Consider the following 23,541-nt stretch of genomic DNA (forward strand, 5'->3'; position numbering starts at 1 on the left):
CCTTTCTCTCTCTCTGGTTTTATTGTGTGTTATCCCTATCTTTTTATCTACATCTAACAGTGCGCGCGCAATCAAAGTGCCTTTATCGAAAGATTTATTTTCTTATGATTGTTGGGTATCCTTCTTTTTTGATGGATTTTTTGTGCCTGCATTGAAATATTGAATTTTGGTTGTAAAGGATGAGTTTGTTCATGCCAATGTTCTAATTGTTATTAAATTGCCCAGTAATCCACTTGTCAGTTTCCAATGATAATTGGGATTTTGTATTGTTTGATAAGGTTTGCCTTTGCATGGAGTAATTAGACTTGGGATGTTGCACTTTTCATGTTTTTTTTCTATTGCTGATTGCTGTCTATCAAGTATCAATTCCAACTTCATTGGATTATTATAGAATTCTTTCCTTTTTCTTCGTTTGCAATTTTTATTGACATTCTATGGGAGCTCTTCACTCACAGAAAACTGGGAATTACTTTTCTTTATTCTTGTTTACTAAAATTTTGAAATTAGTAGCTAAAATCATTCACCAAAGAGTGTTTACTTCCTTACATATCTATGTCTCATTGCATCTCTTCCCTACAGCCTAAAAGATATCATGAGAAGCCCGAAGTATTGAAAAATCTAGGCTTTATACAAAAAGAGGGGAAAAATGGTCTGAAAATCCACAGGTCTGTTAGGCCCTTTCTAGTAGATAGATTGATATTTGTTCGGAAATTAATGTGTCTCTTTCTTTTGCAAGCATTAAAGGGTTTTTGATTAAAAGAATCCATTTCCAAAATATAATTATTTTGTTTACCAGTTCAGATTTGATCCCAATTGTTAAGTCTCAAATTTTGGGCTCCCTCCCCCCTTCTGCTCTTTTTAATTGCCATCTCATCCTTCTATTCTTATTTCTTGACGAATCCCTCAAACAACACTTGCTTCCAAGTTTGGATTCTGATTGGTATTATCTAGCTGAAGTCTGGTTTGTGGAGCTGCTCGAGGAGTCAACTGATTTACGCCAAACCATGAGCAAACAAAAGAGTTAGGTACTCTAGATATTTGGTAACATCTTGACATTGGATTTTCTTTTAATTAATTACTGAAAAAATTTCTTTATGTCAGAAATACTAGCCATTTGAAGGAAGAAAAATCGAAGTATGGACAGGATTAAAGGAATAGATGCAATGTGACATATATGTGCACAAAAAATTGTTGACAGGGAAATGGCTGTGGTATTTCGTGCAGAAGCCTGGAATTTCCAATAATTTAGTTACTTCATTGATAAGGGGGTAGATATGGGTATGCTTTTCTTGTTAATAAGATTAACCTTCCTTAACTTTTTATTCACTTCGATTGCATTTTAGTGGATTGTTAATTGTTCAGCTACTGATGGAAGATTTCCATCCCTAGGCTCAAGAAGAAGATGGAAAAAAATGGCTGCTTGGTTGAATATTCAATCAGGAGACCCGGAAAACAGTGACAGCCCGTGGCATAAATTTCTGGTCTTCTCTTTCTTTTTTTTGGAGTGAATTATCTTTCAGGTTTTTTTCCTTGCTTGATTTATTGGTAGAAATAGGGGATCTTATAATTGTTACCACTATCCTAATTCTGCTTACACGTAAGAATATATTCTCCCCATATATCATTTTTTGATAGTTCCTGCTGAATTGATCCTTCAAATCCTTAGAACAATAGGGATTGAATAGTTTTCCTCAATGAATTCACGTTTAGTTTTGTAAAACAATTCTTTGAACCTTAGTTGCAGTGGGAGCTTATTTCTATGCTAACCAAGAATTTTTGGATCATATACTTCTTTATCATTCGAAGAGTTTCCAAGTAGATGGTATAGCTTTATGAGTGCCAGCCGTTCAACATCTATTGAATTTCTGGTCTCTAGTAGTTATACAAATCCTTTTTGCCTTTACAGTCTCCTTAGGCTAATCTACTATTGTTATCTCATAAGCACTAATCTCTTTTCTTGCCACTTTTGCTAACTCATTTATGGCCTTCCCTTTGCTGCTTCAACAGCTCCAATTTGCATCATTCCACTCTCCTGTTGGTGCATTTATTTGATACGCTGAACTAGCCTGACCAACTTACCGTCTCCTTCCTCAAATTCTTTCCGTATTTAATTATATCCTTTATGGTCTTATCACATATCCAACTCAATATTCAAATCTCAACTGTGTTGTTTATTTGTTGTTCATTTACTGCTGGCCCTTTCATCATCTAAAATTTACTCTTTATTTTCAAATACAACGCACATCAACCATTTGACACTTAAGCTACTTCCCAATTTGTCAAATTACCTGGGAAAATTCTTATGATTGGAGCAAGGTAATGAAAAAATGTATGCTCTAGGATATCTTTTGGTTATTGGTGGTGTTAACTAATTCTTCTTTGTACTCATATTTTACTAAAGTTTCTCTACATATATTTGTTGTAGTCCAACTATTTTAAAACCTTTTAATTTTAAAGCAACCCTCTATTATTCTGACTTGATATCTAGTCCCTCTAGTCTTTTCAGTCAAAACTATTTCATTGAAAGACAACATTCAGTATTCGACTACATGATTTATATATGCAGTCAATTTGTTTATAACTTATATTGAAATTTCTATGGTCAATGTTGATCCCTGGTGTAACCTGCAGCTGATACCATGCTCATCTCTCCTTTGGTATTTCTAACATTAGATACTGCTCCTTGCATATTCTTAATTACATGAACATCAGAACATCATGCTTTGCTCCCCTTCTAATAGTCATATGCTTTCTATGTCAACAAGGACGACATCTTTGCATGGTTGCGTATTGGCTTTAGAAAAATATTTGTAATACTTTTGCAGATGCCAAACTTTACATTGTTCTAGCAATTTTATTTTCCAGTTGTTCTCTTTTATTAAGCCTAGTCTGAACTGTTTAATTCTTTAATTTGAACTTCAATAATAGTGTTGTTAATTTTTTGCAGCCATAGGTTTAGCATAAAAGGACGTGTTTATCCTGCAATTCTACCGTTGGAAAATACAAAAGTTACAGGAAGGGTAAGTTAAACAGATCTATTTTGATTTATATCTTCAAAGTAGGTTAAATAATATATATATATATATATTTGTTTTTGAATTGTTGGATAATTCAATTATGACTACTCTAGGGCCATCTTTGGTATTATTTTTCTTTTTTATTTTTACCTATTTAAAAAAAATCATTAATGAAAACCCATTTTTTTTATAAAAAAATGGTTTGGTAACTACTTGACAAAAATGGTTTTTTGTGAGAAATAGTTTGGTATCTCTACGTGTAAAATGGTTTTTAAAGGAATGGGTGAAGAGATTCTCTTCACCCATCTTTATTATTACTCTCTTTCTCCACTTTGGATCGAAGAAGAGGGGGCAAGGGGTTTGGATTTCTAATTACAAAGTAAATGACTACTTTATCCCTCCATATTGGGACTTTAAGCACGTGTTCATTAAAATTTAGCGCAAAAATAATTGAAAATCATTTTTGGCCAAAACACATAAGTGACTCTTGATCTCTTTTTGGTTTTTGTGTTTTATCAATTTTTTTTATATAGAAACAAGCTCCACAAATGATAGTAAATGCAGCCAAAACCATTTTTATGAACAAAAATCAGAAAGAAAAATGATACTAAAGAGGGCCTAGGACTACTTAGACTCGTGAAAGGAATAGGATTCACTGAAAGAATAGGACTACTATTTTTCTATAAATAAAGGAGGGACTGTGCCCATTAAGGTACATGTCCATATTTCCTCGATTCTACATGGTATCAGAGCAGGTCTGATCACCAGATCCAAATCCCAAATCCCAAACCCCAGTCCATTTTATTCTTCTTCCTCCTCTACGTTTTAGTCTTACCGTTTCTTCCAAGCCCCATACTATTGCCCTCCCATCACTGCTAATACCGTCGCCCAAGCCTTGAAACCTCCTGCTGCTGCCTCACATTGCCAAACCCTCCATCACTGCCTCCTCCGTCTGCAAACCATTACTGCAGCACCTTGCTAACCATCGCTGCACCCATCTCTGCAACTGCCTACACCCTGTGACCTCTCGCTGCAACTTGCTACACCTGGCGATCGTAAGATCCTGTCGCTTTCAACCTATTGCCTAAAACCTCTTGCCAATATTTCTGCCAATGCTTGCAACCTCTCGCTTGCAACCTATCAGCCTTCAACCATCCCTGCTCCTCCTACCTGCAACATCCACCGACAAAAAACAGAAGACACCTCCATTGTGACTTCTCTCTTTTGACTCCTCATCGGCTCATCCTAATTGAATCCCTGAACCGAACCAACTAGACAAAAAAAAAACCTATTCTTAAACCAATTAACCCAAGCCTATACCAACTCGACCAAACCAAACTTACTCCTAAACCAATTTACCCAACCCTACACTTAAACCAACCTTAACACATGCGGTAGTATACTTCCGAAAAAAAAAAAAAAAAAAACTTTTTAAAGGAGGCAATTTTGCCTGTCCTCGGTTCTCTTCCTTAGTGGTGAGTGTTCTCCTACTGGGGGCCTTTGTCTTGAAGTTTCTTATGCTTAATTAGCTTTGGCTTGGTCGTCTTATCTTGTGATTGCTTGTTGAACCTGCACCTATGACATCTAAAGATTCCGGGATATCAGTTACTCAGGAAGCAGGGGGTTGTTCCTCTGGACATGATTACCCTCTCTTCCCTACTAGCACCATCAAATTAGATGGAAGTAACTATCTGATTTGGTTTCGGTCTTACTCGCTGTCGATCGTTGGTCGTGGTTATATGGGATTTCTCACAGGTGATTTAGTATGCCCTCCTACTGCAGGTCCTATTCAGGACAAATGAGACGCTGCTAACTGGATGGTAATGTCCTACCTTATTAATTCTATGTCTTCTTCTATTGCTTAGACATATTTGTTACTTGATTCTGCTGCTAAGATTTGGAAAGCCGCTAAGGCCACGTATTCCCATGTGGGCAAGCGTGCCCAGTGTTTTGAACTGAGGAAGACGGTCCATCGGGTTACTTAGAACTCAGAAGGAGCTTTTTGTGACTTAATATTACTCTGATCTGCAGGGTATATGGAAGAGATTGATGATTATAAGACTTATCAACCTGTTTACGCGACTGATGTTGCTGGGTTTAAGAAGCGTGAGGAGGAGCTCCGCATTTATGATTTCCTGGCAGGTCTCAATGTGGAATATGATCATATTAGGGCTAATGTGCTTAATCGTGATCCATCACCAACCCTTGAGAAAGCCTATTCGATCATTCAGGCTGAGGAACAACATCTATCTAAGATTCTACAACTCGTTTCGTAGGATCAATTTGCTATTGTTTCCTCTACCAGTATAGAGTCTCGACCTATTACTTCATCATCTTCCGACAAACCGATTTTCAAATGTGACTATTGTAACAAGGACCATCACACTAGGGAAACTTGTTGGAAGCTTCATGGATATCCTACCAATTCTCGTGGGCGTAATCAGGGTCGTGGGAAGAACACCAAGGCAAATCAGTCCGAGACTATAGTTGATTTTGATAGTTCGACTACTACAGGTGCATCCTTCTCTATTGACGAAATGGGTATGCTTCTTCGTATGTTGACTCAGATGGGATCCTCTACTGCTGTTGCTGCCTTTTCTCTACCAACAATTACTGCCTCCCACTCAGCCCACTCAGGTACTATGGTTTGTAGTCATAGTGCATCTATAGCCTCCCAGTCCTGGATAATTGACTCAGGGGCTACTGATGACATGACCGGTTTACATACCTTCTTTGCTACTTATTGCCCCTCTTCAGGTAATACCAATGTTCGTATTGTTGATGGTTCTCTTTCACTTATTGCTGGGTTGGGTTCTATTCAGTGTTCTCCTTCATTATCACTGTCCTTTGTGTTAGATGTTCCTAAGCTTTTTACTAATTTGTTGTCCATTGGTAGTATTACTAAGGATTTCAACTGTAAAGTCACTTTCTTTCCTACTTATTGTGTGTTTCAGTAATTGGTGATGGGGGCAACGATTGGCAATAGTAGAATGAGTGGTGCTCCCTATTACCTAGACACTGGTCCCTCTCGGATCTACACACTTTATTTGATTTGGCACTCTCTAACTTCTTGACGTATGGGTCACCCCCCATGGGGCACTATCCAGATTATATCCAACATTAGTTAAACACTGTATTATGGACTAGTTTATTTGTGATGCGTGTGTTTTGGTAAAACAAACTTGGAATGTTTATCCTCTTTCTGATAATAGAAGTATTGTTCCTTTTACCTTAATTCATTCTGATGTTTGGGGACTTGCCCGTCGTGTCTCAGTTTTTGGCTATTGATGGTTTGTTATTTTTATTGATTGCAATACTCGTTCTACTTGGATTTATTTATTGCATTATAAGAGTGAGGTTTTTCAGTGCTTTCAGACATTTCATTGCATGGTTCAGACTCAGTTTGATGCTAAAATCAAGATACTACAAACTGACAATGGGACGGAATATATAGATGGTTGCTTTCAGTCTTAGTTGATTATGGGATAATTCATCAGACTAGTTGTGTGGATGCTTCGGCGTATAATGGTGTGGCTGAATGCAAGAATCGCCATCTCCTTGAGGTTGCTCGCTCCTTGATGTTTGAGATGCAAGTACCTGCTCCCTATTGGAGCGAGGCTGTTCTCACTGCGTCTATTTCATTAATGGGATGCATTTTTAGGTACTTGGTTTTAAGAGTCCCATTGAGTTGTTATCTGGGTCTCGAACTTTTGTTGTTCCTCCCAAGGTCTTTGGCTGTGTTTAATTTGTTCGTAATCATCAGGTTCCGGGCAAGCTTGATCATCATGGACTCCAATGTATTGTTGTGGGCTATTCTCCCACTCAGAAGGGATACCGGTCCTATCATCCACCTTCTTGACGGCTCTTTGTTTCCATGGATGTGTTATTTCATGAGACTGAGGCTTACTTTCCACCTCTTTAAGGGGAGTCCTCTGTTGGTGAAAAGGTGATTTAGATTCCTACTTTTGATTGTCCTTTACACCTTACTATAGATGATGGTGCTACTCAGGAGGATATTAGAATAAAGACTACTAGTTCAGAGGTTCCCTTTGGTCTAGAGGTTACTATTCAGGGAGAGTCATCAATTCAGGAGCAAGAGTCCCATTCAGGGGGAGCCACAGATTCAGCAGAAAACATAAGATGGTCCAGTGATAAAGGTATTCTCTCGGAAAAAGGCAGAACTGAAACTACCACTTATACTATCACTGTTACTCCATTGCTTCTTGATCCTGAATCTTCCCTTCTAGGTATAACCTTTTCCCTCACTTTTGATCAGTCTCTTGATGTTCCTATTTCTCGTAGAAAAGGTAATAAGACTTGTACTCAGCATCCTCTTTCTAACGTGGTGTCATATAATGCTCTCTCGCCATCATATTATGCATTTGTGTCTTCCTTGTCGTCTGTTTCTATTCCTAAAACCTGGTAGGAGGCAAATATAGAACCTAAGTGGAAGGAGGCAATTAATGAGGAGATGAAAGCTCTTCACAAGAATAACACATGGGATCTGATTGTTCTTCCCTTGCAAAAGCGACTAGTTGGTTGCAAATGGGTGTTCATGATCAAGCATAATATTGATGGGACTGTGAATTGATACAAGGCAAGACTGGTGGAAAAAGGGCTTTACTCAGACTTGTGGGATTGACTATCATGAGACATTTGCACCTATAGCAAAAATGAATACAGTCCGAGTTATCATATCTTGTGCAGTGAACTGAGGATGGGAGCTATAACAACTGGAGGTCAATAACACCTTTTGTCATGGAGAGCTAACTGAAGAGGTGTATGTGGACATTCCACCTGGATACTCTAGTTCAGAAAACAAGGCAAGGTGTGTAAACTGAAGAGAGCCATGTCTGGATTGAAAGCAATCTCCCAGGGCATGGTTTGGTCATTTTGACAAGGCTATGATAGCTGTTGGCTTTACACAAAGTAATGCTAATCATAAACTATTTATTAAAAAGGTGGGTGATTAGATTATTGTGCTGATAGTATATGTGAATGATATTGTTGTTACTGGCAATGATACAGATGAAATCTCTAAGCTCAAGGTCTATCTTGGTAAAGAGTTTGAGATCATGGACCTAGGAAGATTGAAATACTTTCTTGGCATTGAGGTGGCACATTTAACCAAGGGTATTATTCTCTCCTAGAGAAAATATACCTCGTACCTCCTTTCAGAGACTAGTATGTTAGGGTGTAAACCCTTGGATACTCCTATTGAGGCTAACTTTCATCTCAGAAGCAAGGAAGGTGAACCTGTTGATTAAGGTAGGTATCTACGATTGGTTGGAAGACTCATATATCTATCCCATACAAGACCAGACATAGCTCATGCAGTAAGCTTGGTGAGTCAGTACATGCAAGATCCGTATCATCACATATGGATGTTGTGAACCAAATTCTTCGGTACTTGAAGACAGCACCGGAAAACGGCATTTTATTTTCTCCTACAGATCACATGAGGATTGAGGCATACACTGATGCTGATTGGGCAAGGTCTCCAGACGATCATCGCTCTACTATTGGCTATTGTACATTTGTTGGTGGTAACTTGGTTACATGGCGTAGTAAGAAGCAGTTAGTTGTGGCTAGATCAAATGCAGAGGCTGAATTTTGAGCTATGGCACATGGGTTTGTGAACTACTTTGCTTGCAAAGTCTCCTTCATGACCTGGGTGTGTCCATCCGGGTTTCGATGTTGCTATATTGTGATAATTAGTCAGCCATTAGTATTGCACACAACCTTGTTCAGCATGATCGTACCAAGTATGTCGAGATTGATAGACATTTCATCAAGGAGAAGTTAGAGCAAGGACTGAATTTGTATTCCTTTTGTGCGAAGTGAAGATCAGTTAGCCGATGTTCTCACAAAGGGACTTAATAGTAAATCATTTTATTTTATTTTGTCCAAGTTAGGTATGTGTGATATTTATGCACCAACTTGAGGGGGAGTGTTGGATAATTCAATTAGGACTACTCTTGGACTACTTAGATTCATGAAAGGAATATGACTCATGTAAGGAATCGGACTGCTATTTTTCTATAAATAAAGAAGAGACTGTGCCCATGAAGTTACAGGTCCATATTTCCCCAATTCTACATGAATTAACTCTCTTTTCAGACATTTAGGGGTGGTGGCATTTACTATTATAAAGTGAAAGCATGAAACTTGAATACGTGGCTTTAGACAAGAAAAAAATATTACGAAATGCATATGCAGATATGCTCATGCATTGCATGAGCCTATGTGTGCTTTTCCTCCTCCCTTTTTGTTTCCTACCGAATATTAAGAAAAAGGGAAAGAAGATTAAGGTAGAAGCCCACCACTATAAATGTTACAACAGGATTGAAACACCCCCCACCCCCACCACCTCCCCCCCAAAAAAATAAAAATAAAAAAAGGTTTTAGCCTTTCCCAGTTTCAGCATATTGTGTGCAATGGCGTTTGCAGATCTTGCTCTCCACAGGAATGAGAGACATTCATTGTGGAAACAAGCACCTTGATCTACCCAAGCTAGGGAGAAGATCTCCTTTGACTTCCTGCTTCTTGTTTCATCTGGCCAGGAACCACTGGCTGAATTGTACTCCACAACTGCAGGCTTTAGCTCTTTGTCAGAGATCAGAGCGATCATGAAACCCTTAGCTAGAGACACCAACTCAGCTCTATTTGAATCTTCATCCCCCCAGTGGCCTCAAGACCCAAAAGCAGCCCAACAGACACTTGTATTATCCATATGTCTATCTTTAAAGAGATCCACCCACACCAGATGGCTCTGGGTTCCACAACGAACGTTCGTCAAAATTGACCTTCTTGCTGCACAAAGCTGGAGTACATAGAAGAGAAATTTCCCAGGATCAATAATACATATAGCAGAAAACTGGCCAGTTGCACATCCTAGACTCAAAGAGGACGCCCTCTTAATTTCTCAATAATGGCTGCCAAAGAGCTACTGTGGTAGAGATATTCTCAATCATACTTGATGCTGGCTGTAGCAGTCGCAAAAATACCTGATGCATTCTCTCGTCTATTAGTCTCCAAAGTGTAGCGAAGACAATGCTTCTCCGCAGAGAATTGCTCATTTGCTACATAGAGCACAATGACAGAAACACAACATAGGACCAATTCCTAGGGATTGTACTGTTCCAGGCTAAAAAATCTGAAGAAATGGTGTCAGACTCTGAAGAGGAGTTGATAAGGAATGAAGAATTAAAGAAAGAGTGGCAACTGTATTGAAGGAGGAGGCATACTGATGTAGAGCTCCAACAGTACCATTGCTGGAGGAAGAGGGCCAGCCTATTTAGCCCCTATTTAGCCCCTATTTATTCCCATGGTTTAAGTTGAAACCTGGCCCATCGAAAGCCCATATTCTACCCCATAATATGGCCAGTGATCTGCAGTTTCTAGAAGATTGCGTGGGTCCTCTTTGGAGATATGATCATCACATCTTGGTGGAGATTCTTGGCTGGTTACATGGGCCCTATATTGCTTCCTTGCTTGGAGAAAGTTTCTAGAAGTTATTGTTGGGTTGCTTCTTGGTAAAGGATCTACTTGGTCTCTATTTGTAGCCATTCTTAGTTACTAAGTCTTTACAACATAGCAGTTTCTATTTTCAGTTTTACTTTTAGAAAGTAGATTTTCCGTCATTGTAATAGCGTCTTAGGAGATTCTATGCTGGCCCTTCCACACATGGAGGATTCAGTTATGTAATGCCTTATGCTGGAATTTATAATTATAGAGAATGGACTCTCCCACGATTTTGGATATTGAAGAACTTGCGTTCTCTATATGAGATGTGGATGCTGCTGTAGTGAATCAGCAGCAACCCTAGGTGGTGAAGCCAGGTCATATCCCCTCTTCCCCCTCTCTTCTCTCCATTTGTTCTCAGTTTCAACAAGCTACAAGGTGTGTTAGTGGATGTGTAACAAGGTAAACTGAATCCATCTTCTTGTGAGTTCAATTCCATCTTCCTTGTGTCCGTTCTCTTTGTTTTTGTTTTATTCTCTATATGATCTACTTATCTTCTTCCTAAATTTCTGTTCTTGCATATCAGTTTGGTTTACTTGTGTTCTCAGTCTTCTCATCTATGTAACCTTGGATCGTTGTAATATTTTAGACACTAGAATGCTAGATCAGCAGGTATGCACTAACCTTCGACTAGAATTTCAGCCCAATAGGCTGGCTGGATGGGAAGATATCCAATTTAAGCTAGTGCACTGCAGTTCTGTCCTGTGGCTGTTTTTGTTCTTAAAATCTTATTTTGATTTACTAGAACTCATCACATACTGATGTGAAAAAAATCAAGGGCAGTATGGTTGAATCTGAAAGATAAATGTACCAAAATCTTCCATCACCTGGGTGTACTGCTGAAAAAATATTATTTACATATGCAGTTTAAGATGGATGATGGCTTGGATGATGATGAAGAAACCTTTGAAGATGCTATGTTGGGATACTCTAAGAAGTTAGTCTTTTGAGGAGGTCAGAAGGTCTTCATTTGATAATCGGGCTTCCCAAAGGCTCTCAAAGATGAGTAAAAAGTGGGTAGAAAGTGAGTTTGAGAAAGGAGGTGTCTGGCACACTCAAAGGCCTTGAAGTTTGGAAATCTTCAGATCTCCATGGAATTAGATGGTGTTCCATGATCACACACTTGCTGTACATAGATGAATCATGTATAGTCTGGGGTAGAACTGGAACACAAGTCAGCGATGGAGAAAATTCTCAGAAACATTTTAATGCACTTCTAGGGTCTAGGGAAGAGTTTACTTATCCGTATTTGGCAGTCCAAACTCCAAAGAGACATGGGTTGAGGATGGTATAAGAAGGCTAGACTATTCTGTGGGGAGCCTACTTTTTCTTATGGAATTCAAATAAGAGGAAGTTAACGAAATAAGGTTTTTGACTTTCAGAAAGAAGCCTTATTTATAATTTTTTGTTGTTGATGTTGTGGTTGTTGTATATTAATTATGGATTTGATTATGTAGAATTGAGGAAATTTGGACTTGTACCTTAGAGGGCACAATCCCTTCTTTATTTATAGCAAATTAGAAGTCCTAGTTCTTGCATGACTAGAAGTCCCAGTTCATGCATGAGTCTAAGTAAACTAAGTCCTAGTTATAATAACGCACTATTCAACACTCCCCCTCAATTTGGTACATGGATATCACGCATACCCAACTTGGACAAAATAAAACGAAAAGATTTATTACTAAGTCCCTTAGTGAGAATATCTGCTAGCTGATTTTCACTTCACACAAAAGGAATACAGATCAGCCCTTGCTCTAACTTCTTCTTGATGAAATGCCTATCGATCTCAACATGCATGGTACGATCATGCTGAATAGGGTTGTGTGCAATATTGATGACTGACTTATTATCACAATATAATAACATTGGCACCTGGATGGACACACCTAGGTCATAAAGGAGACCCTACAACCAAAGTAGCTCATAAATCCCATGTGCGATAGCTCGGAACTCAGCTTCTGCACTTGATCTAGCCACAATTGATTGCTTTTTACTGCGCCATGTGTAACCAACAAATGTACAGTAGCTAATAGTAGAGCGACGATCGTCCGGTGAGCCTGCCCAATCAGCATCAGTTTATGCTTCAATCCTCATGTGATTTGTAGGAGAGAATAAAATGCCATTTCCTGGTGTTGTCTTCAAGTATCTAAGAATCCGGTTCACAACATCCATACGTGATGAATAGGGATCATGCATGTACTAGCTCACCAAACTTACTGCATGAGCTATGTTTGGTCTTATATGGGACATATATATGACTCTTCCAACCAATCTTTGATACTGACCCTTATCAATAGGTTCACCTTCCTTTCTTCTGAGATAAGAGTTAGCCTCAATAGGAGTGTCTAAGAGTTTACACCCTAACATTTCAGTCTCTGAGAGAAGGTCCAAGGTATATTTTATCTGTGAGAGAACAATACCCTTGGTTGAATGTGCCACCTCAATGCCAAGAAAGTATTTCAGTCTTCCTAGGTTCTTGATCTCAAACTTTTTATCAAGATAGGCCTTGAGCTTAGAGATCTCATCTGTATCATTACCAGTAACAATAATATCATCCACATATACTATCAGCACAGTAATCCGATCACCCACCTTTTGGATAAATAGTGTATGATCAACATTACTTTGTGTAAAACCAACAATTATCATGGCCTTGTGAAAATGACCAAACCATGCCCTGGGAGATTGCTTAAATCCATACAGAGCTCTCTTCAATTTACATACCTTGCTTTGTGTTTCTAAACTAGAGTATCCAGGTGGAATGTCCATATACACTTCTTCAGTCATCTCTCCATGAAGAAAGGCATTTTTGACATCTGTTGTTGTAGCTCCCATCCTCGGTTCACTACACAGGAGATGATAACTTAGACTGTATTCATTTTTGTTACAGGTGCAAAGGTCTCCTAGTAGTTAATCCCATAAGTCTGAGTAAAGCCCTTTGCCACTAGTCTTGCTTTGTATCTATTCACAGTTCCATCAGCATTATGCTTGACCGTGAACACCCATTTGTAGCCAACTGGTCGCTTTTGCAAGGGAAGAACAACAAGATCCCATGTGTTATTCTTGTGAAGAGCGCTCATCTCCTCATTTATTACTTCTTTCCACTTAGGTTCTATATTTGCCTCCTGCCAGGTTTTAGGAATAGAAATTAAGGACAAGGAGGACACAAATGCAAGATATGATGGGGAGAGAGCATTTTATGACACCACGCTAGAAATAGGATGCTGCGTACAAGTTCGATTGCCTTTTCTACAAGTAATAGGAACATCAAGGGACTGATAAAAGAGAGGAGAAAGGCTATACCTCGAAGAGAGGACTTAGGATCAGGAAGCAATGGAGTAGCAATAGTAGTATTAGTGGTAGTTTCAATTCTTTTTTTCCTAGAGAATACCTTTATCATTGGACCATCCTTTGTTTTCTGTTGAATATGTGGCTCCCCCTGAATGACAACCTCTTGCTCCTAAATTGATGGCTCCCCCTGAACAGTAACCTCTGGACCAATGGGAACCTCTGAACTAGTAGTCTTTATTACAGTAACCCTTTGAGTAGCACCATCATCTATGATAAGGCATAGAGGACACTCAAAAGTAGTAATTTGAATCACCTGTTCACCAGCAGAGGACTCCCCCTGAAGAGGTGGGAAGTAAGCCTCAGTCTCATGAAATAACACATCTATGGAACTAAAGAGTCATCAAGAAGGTGGGTGATAGCACCGGTATCCTTTCTGAGTGGGTGAATATCCCACAAAAATACATCGGAGTCCACGATAATGAAGCTTGCATTCAGCCACCCCATTCTGTGCCGAAGTATCCGCACAACTAGTCTGATGAATTATCCCATGATCAACCACGTAAGACTGAAAGAACCATCCATATATTCCTTCCTATTGTAAGCTCGCAGTATCTTGATTTTAGCATCAAACTGGGTCCTAACCATGCAAGGAAATTCCCGAAAGCACTAAAAACCTCTCTCTTATGATGCAATAAATAAATCCAAGTAGAACGAGTATTGCAATCAATAAAAGTAACAATCCATCTATAGCCAGAAACAGAGACATGATGGGCATGTCCCCAAACATCAGAATAAAGCAAAAGGAATAGTACTTTTATGATCAGAAAGAGGATAAACATTCCGAGTTTGTTTTTTCAAAACACACGCATCACAAATAAATTGGTCTATAGTATAGTGTTAAACTACTGCTGGAAATAATCTAGGTAAAGTGCCCCACGGGGGTGACCCAGACGTTGATGCCATCCCAAAAGTTCAGAGAGTGCCAAATCAGATGAAGTGTGTAGAGCCCGAGAGGGACTAGTGTCTAGGTAATAGAGACCACCACTCATTCTACCATTGCCAATCATTGCCCCCATCACCCAGTCCTGAAACGCATAGTGAGTGGGAAAGAAAGTGACTTTACAGTTCAAATCCTTAGTGATACTACCAATGGACAACAAATTAGTAGTAAACTTAGGAACATGTAACACAGAGGATAGTGATAAAGAAGGATAACGTTGAATAGAACCCGAGCCAGCAATCGGTGAGAGGGAACCATCAGTAATGCAAACTTTGGTAATACCTGGAGAGGGACAATAGGTAGAAAAGAAGGTACGTAAACCGGTCATGTGATCAGTAGCCCCAGAGTCAATTATCCAGGACTGGGAGGCTACAGATGCACTAGTACCACAAACTATACTACCTGCGTGGGCTGAGTGAGAGGCAGTGATTGTTGGCAGAGAAGAGGCAGTAACAGTAATAGAGGATCCCATTTGAGTTGACATACGACGAAGCATAGCCATTTCATCAGTTGAGAAGGATGCAACTGTAGTAGTGGAGCTATCAGAATCAACTGTAGTCTCGGACTGATTTGCTTGAGTGGTCTTCCCACGACCTTGATTACGCCCACGAGAATTAGTAGGACGTCTATGAAGTTTCCAACAAGTCTCTCTTGTGTGACGCTCCTTGCCACAAAAGTCACATTTAATAACCGGTTTGTTAGAGGTGAATAAAGTAATAGGCCGGGAACCTGTACCAGTAGAAGAAACAAGAGCGGATCGATCCTGAGAAACATGTTGTAACATCTCAGTCGACGTTGTTCCTCAGCCTAAATGATTGAATAGGTTTCCTTAAGGTTGGGTGATGGATCACGATAAGCAAGTTAGCCTAATCTGATCATATTCCACATTGAGATCTGCCAGGAAATCATAAATGTGGTGCTCTTCCTCAGGCTTCTTAAACCCAACAACATTAGCCTCACAAACAGGTTGATAAGTCTCATAATAATTAATCTCATTCCACATACCCTGCAGATCAGTGTAATATTAAGGCACAAAAAGCTCTTTCTGAGTAGTCGATGAACCTTCTTCCTCAGTTCAAAACAATGGGCACGCATGCCCACTTGAGAATAAGTGGCTTTAGCGGCTTTCTAAATCTTTGCATCAGAATCAAGTAACAGATATGTTCGAGCAATAGAAGAAGACATAGAATTAATAAGGTAGGACATTACCATCCAGTTGGCAGTGTCCCATTTGTCCTGAGCAAGACCAGCAGTAGGAGGGCGTACTGAATCACCAGTGAGAAAACCGGCATAACCACGACTAGCAATCGACAGGTAGTAAGACTGAGACCAAATCAGATAATTGCTTCCGTCCAACTTGATGGTGCTAGTAGGGAAGAGAGGGTAATCATGTCCAGAGGAACGCCCCCTACTTCTTGAGTAACTGATATCCCAGAATCTTTAGACGCCATAGGTGCAGGTTGAACAAGAAATGACAAGTGAAGATGACCAAACCAGAGCTAATTAAGCATAAGCAACGATAAGACAAAGGGCCCCCAGTGGGAGAACACTGACCACTGAGGGAGAGAATCTAGGAGAGACATGGGATATTTTATTTTTTATTTATTTTTTTTTGAATAGGCCAGTGCATGTGTTGGGTTAGGTTTTGGGTCGGTTTAGGTATAGTGATAGCTGGTTTAGGATTGGGTCGGTTTAAGAGTGGGTTAGGATTGGTTTAGTTGTGAACTAGTTTAGGTTTCCGGTTGGTTTAGGGTGGTCTAGTTTCGATCGGTTTGGTCTAGGGTGAGTTAGTTAAGTTGTATAAGTCTAGGGTTAGGTCGTCGCTTGGATTTAGGAAGTTGAAGGTCGATGGCGGCTTGTTTCACTGGAGAAGAAGAGGGAGCGATGGCAGATGGCAGGTGACGATGGCTGGATCGATGGCAGGCAAGGGGAAGATGGGACTGTTCAGGCAGCGGCAAGGTTTCAGGCGAAGTCACAGGCTAAAGGTTCAGGTGTAGTCGCAAGTTCAGGCAGTGTTCCTGGTCTGTATGAAGAAGGTTGCAGGTGGAAGTTTAATGGCAGCGAAGGTCGCAGGTTCAGGTGGTGTTCCTGGTCTGTATGAAGGCCAACGAAGGTCGCAGGTGAGGTTTCAGGCGAGATTTTTTGTCGTTTTCTTCCCTGGATTGGGTTTCTGGCGAGGGTTAACAGGTAATGGGTTGGGATTTTGGGTTTGGCACTGGTGATCAGACCCGCTCTGATACCATGTAGAATTGAGTAAATTTGGATTTGTACCTTAGAGGGCACATTCCCTTCTTTATTTATAGCAAATTAGAAGTCCTAGTTCTTACATGACTAGAAGTACTAGTTCATACATGAGTCTAAGTAAACTAAGTCCTATAATAATGCAGTATTCAACAGATTCCTTTTGGAGGCTTATCTTGATCTCTCAATAAATTATTACCTATCAAAACCAAAAATGAAAATCAAGAAATACATCTGTAACCAATTGTGAAAGGTGGAAGAAAGAATGTCTAGTTGGCATCATAGATAATATTTCCTTTAGTGGATGTGTAACCCTATCCAAAGTACATTGATGTGAAACACAAGTGTTGAGGAAGGTGGCAAAGAGGATGGAGAAGATTTGTCATAGCTTCCTTTGATAGAGTTATTGGTCAAATGAAAAAGGAAGGAAAATTCACATTGTGATTTGGGAGACTGTTGCCAACTGAGGAAGCAGGGCGAGTGAAGAATTAGAAGAACTTCCTTTATTAATAAAACCTTGATGTGCGCACCGAATAGAGTGATGCCTTGTGGAGAAGGGTTTTGGAGCACTAGTATGGAGTTGGTGCTTATTTCTTTGTGAAGCCCCCCTTTTTTTTTGGGATTTTGAAAGCATGGGTGGGTGTTTTGGGTTTGAAAAGCATTTGCTTTGGGAAGAGAAAATGGTTGGTAGAGTGATGCCTTGTGGAGAAGGGTTTTGGAGCACTAGTATGGAGTTGGTGCTTATTTCTTTGTGAAGCCCCCCTTTTTTTTTGGGATTTTGAAAGCATGGGTGGGTGTTTTGGGTTTGAAAAGCATTTGCTTTGGGAAGAGAAAATGGTTGGTTTTTTGGAACATTGGTATGGAGTTGGTGCTTATTTCTTTGTCCGGGAGGCAAATTAAAGGGGATATACCCTACATGGTGGCCTTAGATGAGGATTTCTTTACTAGTCAGTGCTTATTCGTATTGATTGAATATGCCCTTTTAGAATTTTCTATTCAAGAAAGAAATAAGATCTTGCCGCTGTTGGATTGTGTAGGCAACCCAAAATGGGGTGAACTGGGAAAAATGCAGAATGAAAACCTTGCTAACACTAATTTCTACCGCAATGGTGAATTTAAGGGGTGTAATGAAAATCATAGGTACACATGAATAGATAGTAGCTTGGCACACTTGCCTACATCCATTTCCAAGAGATACTCACACTCTTGGCTTTCCACTATCTCGATCACTTTCCAACTCTGCTCTATTCGACGTCATACTTGATACAAGGCCTAAGCTATGCATGCCTTCCCTCACTACTTCTCCTAAGGTCATTTTAGATCTGCCCCTAGGTCTTTTACTTCCTTCAATCCGAATCAAGTCACTCATCTTCTTCTTCTTTCTCCTTTCTCTACTTGTCTTCCATAGCTGCTGCTTGTGAACTTGGTATCCGTACAGAGAATAGTTTTGAGAGTCGATTCTGAACCCATCCTGGTCTGCTCTCTTACTTTGGAACCCTAAAGTGTAAGAGGGTTCCAGGGAAGAGATCATCATGTGAAGACTTCAAGAGGATATCATGTGAGGACTTGAATCAAGACTCAACGAACAGAATAAGAAGTGTTCGTGAGTGCTTAGATCAAATCTCACAGAACCAGAACCAGAACCAGAACCATTACTGCCAGTCCTGGGAACCGGTCACTATTTCTCTCTCATCTGAACTCAGTCGGAGATGGGACTAGCTTCAATTTGAGTCACCTGAGGGTCTATTGTCAAATGCTTTTGCTCTCAACTGGTGATCTCTACTTTTCTTTCTCTGCAACTCAAATTTGTGTGAACTGTTCTGCCGTGAGACAGGTAGTTAGCCAGCTATTGTAGTTTTTTGTTCTCTCCACTCCGGGGCTTTTAGAGCAAGGTGTTGGTACCTTTCAGGTCACCCTAGGGTCCTTGAATAATGGTATAAATTTTGAGTTTATAAACTTCCTGATCTGGTTGCGGAAACTAAAAAATGATAGCTTTCGCGCCTCTTTGAGCTTTTTTGGCATCTCACAAGCTCTTCTGATAGATAGGCTCACATTTGGTCAAGTTGGTTGGTAAAAATTGATGATTCCACTTTGTAATACATGCTAGAAGTGACTTACAGTTGAAATATTACCGCTATGGATGATTTATTACTTTTTTCTGTGAAATTCCTGTTTTCTTGGAAAAGTCCTGATTGGGAAGAGCAGTCTCTGTTGTATGTGGAGTGTGGAGCTTGAAAGCTGTAGTGTTTTTTATTTCTACAATGGATAGTTGTTGGGACCTGGTATCTTAGTCTTTTGGTCAGCTGACGTTTAGCATTCTGTTGCTGGGAAGATTGGGTTGAGTGTGAACTCCCCACCTGGTTAGGGTATCCAAGTGTTTTTTATTTCTACAATGGATAGTTGTTGGGACCTGGTATCTTAGTCTTTTGGTCAGCTGACGTTTAGCATTCTGTTGCTGGGAAGATTGGGTTGAGTGTGAACTCCCCACCTGGTTAGGGTATCCAACCAGCTTCATGTAAAGATTTGTGAATCATGTACAAGGCTAGTGGACAAGTAGAGTCCTCTGCTGGAGGACCAATCAGTGTAAATCCCAACTCTTTCTCGGGAGTGTTTCCAACTTCACCAATGCTTGGTTGCCTGAGCTCACCGGATTTCCTCTAGGTTCTCTGCCTGTTAAGTATCTTAGTCTCCCCCTAATCTCCTCCAGGCTCACTGCCCACCACTGTGCCCCAATGTTAAGCCGAATCCGGAAGAGACTATGGAAAGGCAAACTTCTCTCGTATGCGGGCCATTTGGTGCTCATCCGATCAGTTCTATACTCCTACATTTACTGGTCAGGTGTCTTCCATCTACCCAAATTGGTTTGCAAGTCCATCAAATCCCTCTTTAGCACGTTTCTGGGGAAAGGCACAGATTCTGCCAAATTCCTCCATTCCCTCCAATGGTCCTTCGTCTGCCTTCCCCTTTTTGAAAGAGGCCTTGGCTTGAGAAGAATCAAGGATATTGACTCTGCCAGCATCCTTTAAGCTCATCTGGAGGTTAGTCTCTAAGCAACCCAGTGTTTGGGTCACTTCCTTCTTTGTAATGAATCCCTCTGGACTATTTCTGTTAGGCCCAACTCTTCTTGGGTGTGGCAAGAGATCCTCGCGGCTAGGCCACTAGCCATTAATTCCATCAAAGCCGCCATTGGTAATGGCCTCATTTTGGCTTGATCTCTGGCACCTGGCTGGTGTTCTTGCTCTTCGAGTTGGTCCACGCACAGATTACTCTTCTGGCATTCCTAGAAATTCTCCTGTCTCCTTTATCATCTCCCATGGATCTTGGTCTACCCCCCAGGAACCCCTCTCTGGCTTCCTTTTGGCAATCCCTCCCCCACCTTCCCCCTTTTGCTAATGCTGATAAAACCATCTGGTTCCCCTCATCCATTGGTCTCTTCTCCTGCTCCTTTGCCTGGAATCTTGTCCGCTATAAAGGCCCCCCAATCCTTGGCTTAAGGTCATCTGGTCCAAACCTACATCTCCCAGCATAGCTTCATTGCCGGGAGAGCCCTTACTTGGCTGCCTTTCTACCCAAGCATTCCATATTCACCGTCACTTACCTGTCTCTCCTTCTTTCTGCCTTTGTTGGAATGGCTCTAAGGATAGTAGCCATCTATTCTTCGTCTGTCCCTTCTCCTCTTCCATCTGGAAGCATGTCCTTGCCAAGTGTTGGCCTTCTAGAAGAAAATCCCTTCTCCTCCTGAGAGAATGGATTTGGATTGGCATGACTTTTTCCAGGAGATCTATCTGTGATTTGGTTGGGAGACTAGCCTTTGCTGCCGCCATTAGTCACATCTAGATGGAGCGCAAGCTTTGTGGATGGATTTTCAACTCCAGATCCTTTGATAAGATTTGGAATGCTAATTTCTTTGACGTCTCCTCAAAGCCCTCCTCCCTCCCCTACAGATCAGTTATTAATTCCCCAAGGAACAGGCTTATTGTTTGTAAACCCCCCTATTCTTTTTCCCCTGTTTTATATGTTTTATTATTCACACAAAAAACTTTATTATTGATTATGGTATTTTTTTTAAACTAGGTATCCTTATTTTGTGTAAGTTATGTGTAGGATTCTGTAGGTTTGTCTAATTATAAGTGCCAAGTTATTTTTGGCTGGATTATATGTGGGTTATGGTTGACCGTGACGTGATTGTAATTAGTAGCTTTAGGGGAGAGTAATTTTGTAATTATATTATGGGACGAGGTTTCTAATTTCTTTATGGATAAGTTCTAATTTTTTTTTTTAAATAGTCACTTGAAATGCAAATAACTAGTTACTTATAGCACAAGCAATTAGTTACTTATTGCATAAGTAATTAACTCTATAAATACCTACATAATACTTATCTTTTGAGATATAAAGAATGAAACATTTAAGTTTTTTGAGATTCTCACTCGAGCCTCTAGGGAGCTGATCCCTTCATACCTTCCTCCCCTGCCCCTGCTCTTATCTCTTCTTATCTTTTCTTCTTCTTTCTTCTCCCCACCCTGCTCTATCTCTCTCTCTCCCTCCCTCTCCCTATATATATACACTCTTATCCTTCTTTCTCTTCTATTACTTCAGATTCAGATTCACCGGTAAAGATAGCACTACACAAGTACACAGTAAATCAACACTCCGCAGGATAATTTTTGTTTGTTTTCTTTCGTCATTAACCCTTCATGAAACTTACTGTGCCTTCTTATATCTATTTTGAACTGTTAGAGAATAGTATTCTGATCTTTATGTTAAATTGGTAGGTTCTGTTTACACTGAATATCAGATCCAGTAGGGGTTTCTCTCATATCAACTCTGTCCCACTCTTTGCCTCCTTTCCAGGATTTTCTCTTATTTTTTAATTGTGTTGTCCCTATTCCTTACGTAATTGTGATTCTAAGTTATAGATCAGAAGTTCTCCTTCTTTCTTTCTATTCCCTCTCCTTTTATCTTGCTTTTCATGTATTTTCTAATATTCACCTTATATCCCATTACAACCATAGGATTTGGATTTTTTTTCCATCCATTCTTCATCGGATGTGAAGGAGAAAATTTCACTTTGAATACCTCTTGTTATTTAAATCATAATTATTTTCTCTCCTTTAAGCTGCCATCAAACAAAAAGCCTTGTATTTGGTTTGGGAAAGGGTTTCATAAGTTGAGTTATTTCTCAATCATTACATTGCTCTTATAATAATATTCCTTCTATCTGGTTATATAGCTGTATAAATTATTCATTACTTTCTGAATTTGAATGATATTTGGGCTCCATCTAGGCTTGCAATTATTCTAAACCATATCATGGATCTATTTTCTATTGAATCCTTAATTCATATCCTTGTTGGCAAGGGAAAATTTAACTTTTTAGTTTTTACGTTTTTTTATTTTTTATTTTTTTATTTTTTCATTGATGAAATTCAATCATATTCTTTTCTATAAATGGAAAGCATCCATCACTGACTGTATCACCACATTTTGTTCATGCTGTAGGTGTTCTTCGGTATCACAGATCCTGAATTATATGTTTTGGATACTTTTGAGGATGTTGAGTATGAAAGAAGCACTGTTGACGTCTCTATTATAGTAAGTACAACAAAATTAATATTCTATATATGCATTGTGCCCTCTCACAAAAGGGAGAAAATTGTTGCTTTTATTTAAAGGATGCCTGAGGTCTCTTTGAACAAGGATTATCTTAAAAAAATTAATCAAAACTACCCTAAGAACTTAGGGTCCTAATTGGAACTTTAGAGCATGTTTGGTTGACACGAAGAACCTTGGGGGTATCCTTTATCAGATTGTAGCATAAGAGTTCTAAATGGAGCTATGATGACATCTTTCACATGGTGCACATGTATGACAAATGCTCCTGGCGGATTGATCGCTGAAAGAGTCTTAGGCTTCTAATTGGCAAGTAGGTGCACCTTGTTTGAGGAGAGTGCGAATTATTTGTTTCTTTGTTGCAAGGTGGAAACCAATATTCTGAAATATGGTTCCTCCTCCAACACATTGTGAAGGTCAAGCAGTCAAACACCAGGTCAAATGGTTTTTATTACAAGGAAACTAACACACATGCATTGAGATATATTTTTAATAAAGTCTGTCGGTAGCATGTCTGAGATTGTGACGCTGTGGTAAGCTGTACTATTTGAACAGTATTTTGGAGGGCAAAGGACAAAGAAAAAGCAAAGAAAGCCAAAGATTTTGTGCTAGGAACAGAGCTAAAAGCAAACAGCTCACACCGACATGGGAACAGAGCTTCAAGCAAGATGTTCAGTAACAGATGCTGACAGCAAGCATTCCATCGATCAAAGACCCATGCTTGGGAAGTATCTCTAATCAACTCAAAGCGTAATTCCAATTATATTGGGTTGGATACATGTATCCCATTTTACCATTTTTGGGTTCACTTCCAGACATATTCAAATCTGGATTGGATTCTGCCCAATGACAGTG

At 39.7% G+C, this 23,541-nt stretch overlaps 1 protein-coding gene and 1 long non-coding RNA gene across 3 annotated transcripts in view; both read left to right on the plus strand.

Annotated features, from left to right (window-relative positions):
- LOC122065942 (AIG2-like protein D) overlaps positions 1-23,541 on the plus strand; it is a 31,888-nt gene that overhangs the window by 236 nt on the left and 8,111 nt on the right. For both annotated transcript variants that reach the window (XM_042629776.1, XM_042629775.1), the window contains exons 2-3: positions 2,948-3,020; positions 22,576-22,668. In XM_042629776.1, the coding sequence (XP_042485710.1) occupies positions 2,948-3,020; positions 22,576-22,668 (166 nt within the window). The remainder of the gene's footprint in view (positions 1-2,947; positions 3,021-22,575; positions 22,669-23,541) is intronic.
- LOC122065943 lies at positions 34-2,938 on the plus strand. Its single transcript, XR_006136163.1, has 3 exons — positions 34-1,025; positions 1,102-1,278; positions 1,390-2,938. It is a non-coding gene; the product is annotated as an uncharacterized LOC122065943 (long non-coding RNA).

Source organism: Macadamia integrifolia, unplaced genomic scaffold (assembly GCF_013358625.1).
Source record: "Macadamia integrifolia cultivar HAES 741 unplaced genomic scaffold, SCU_Mint_v3 scaffold2155, whole genome shotgun sequence".
NCBI classification, from domain to species: Eukaryota; Viridiplantae; Streptophyta; class Magnoliopsida; order Proteales; family Proteaceae; genus Macadamia; species Macadamia integrifolia.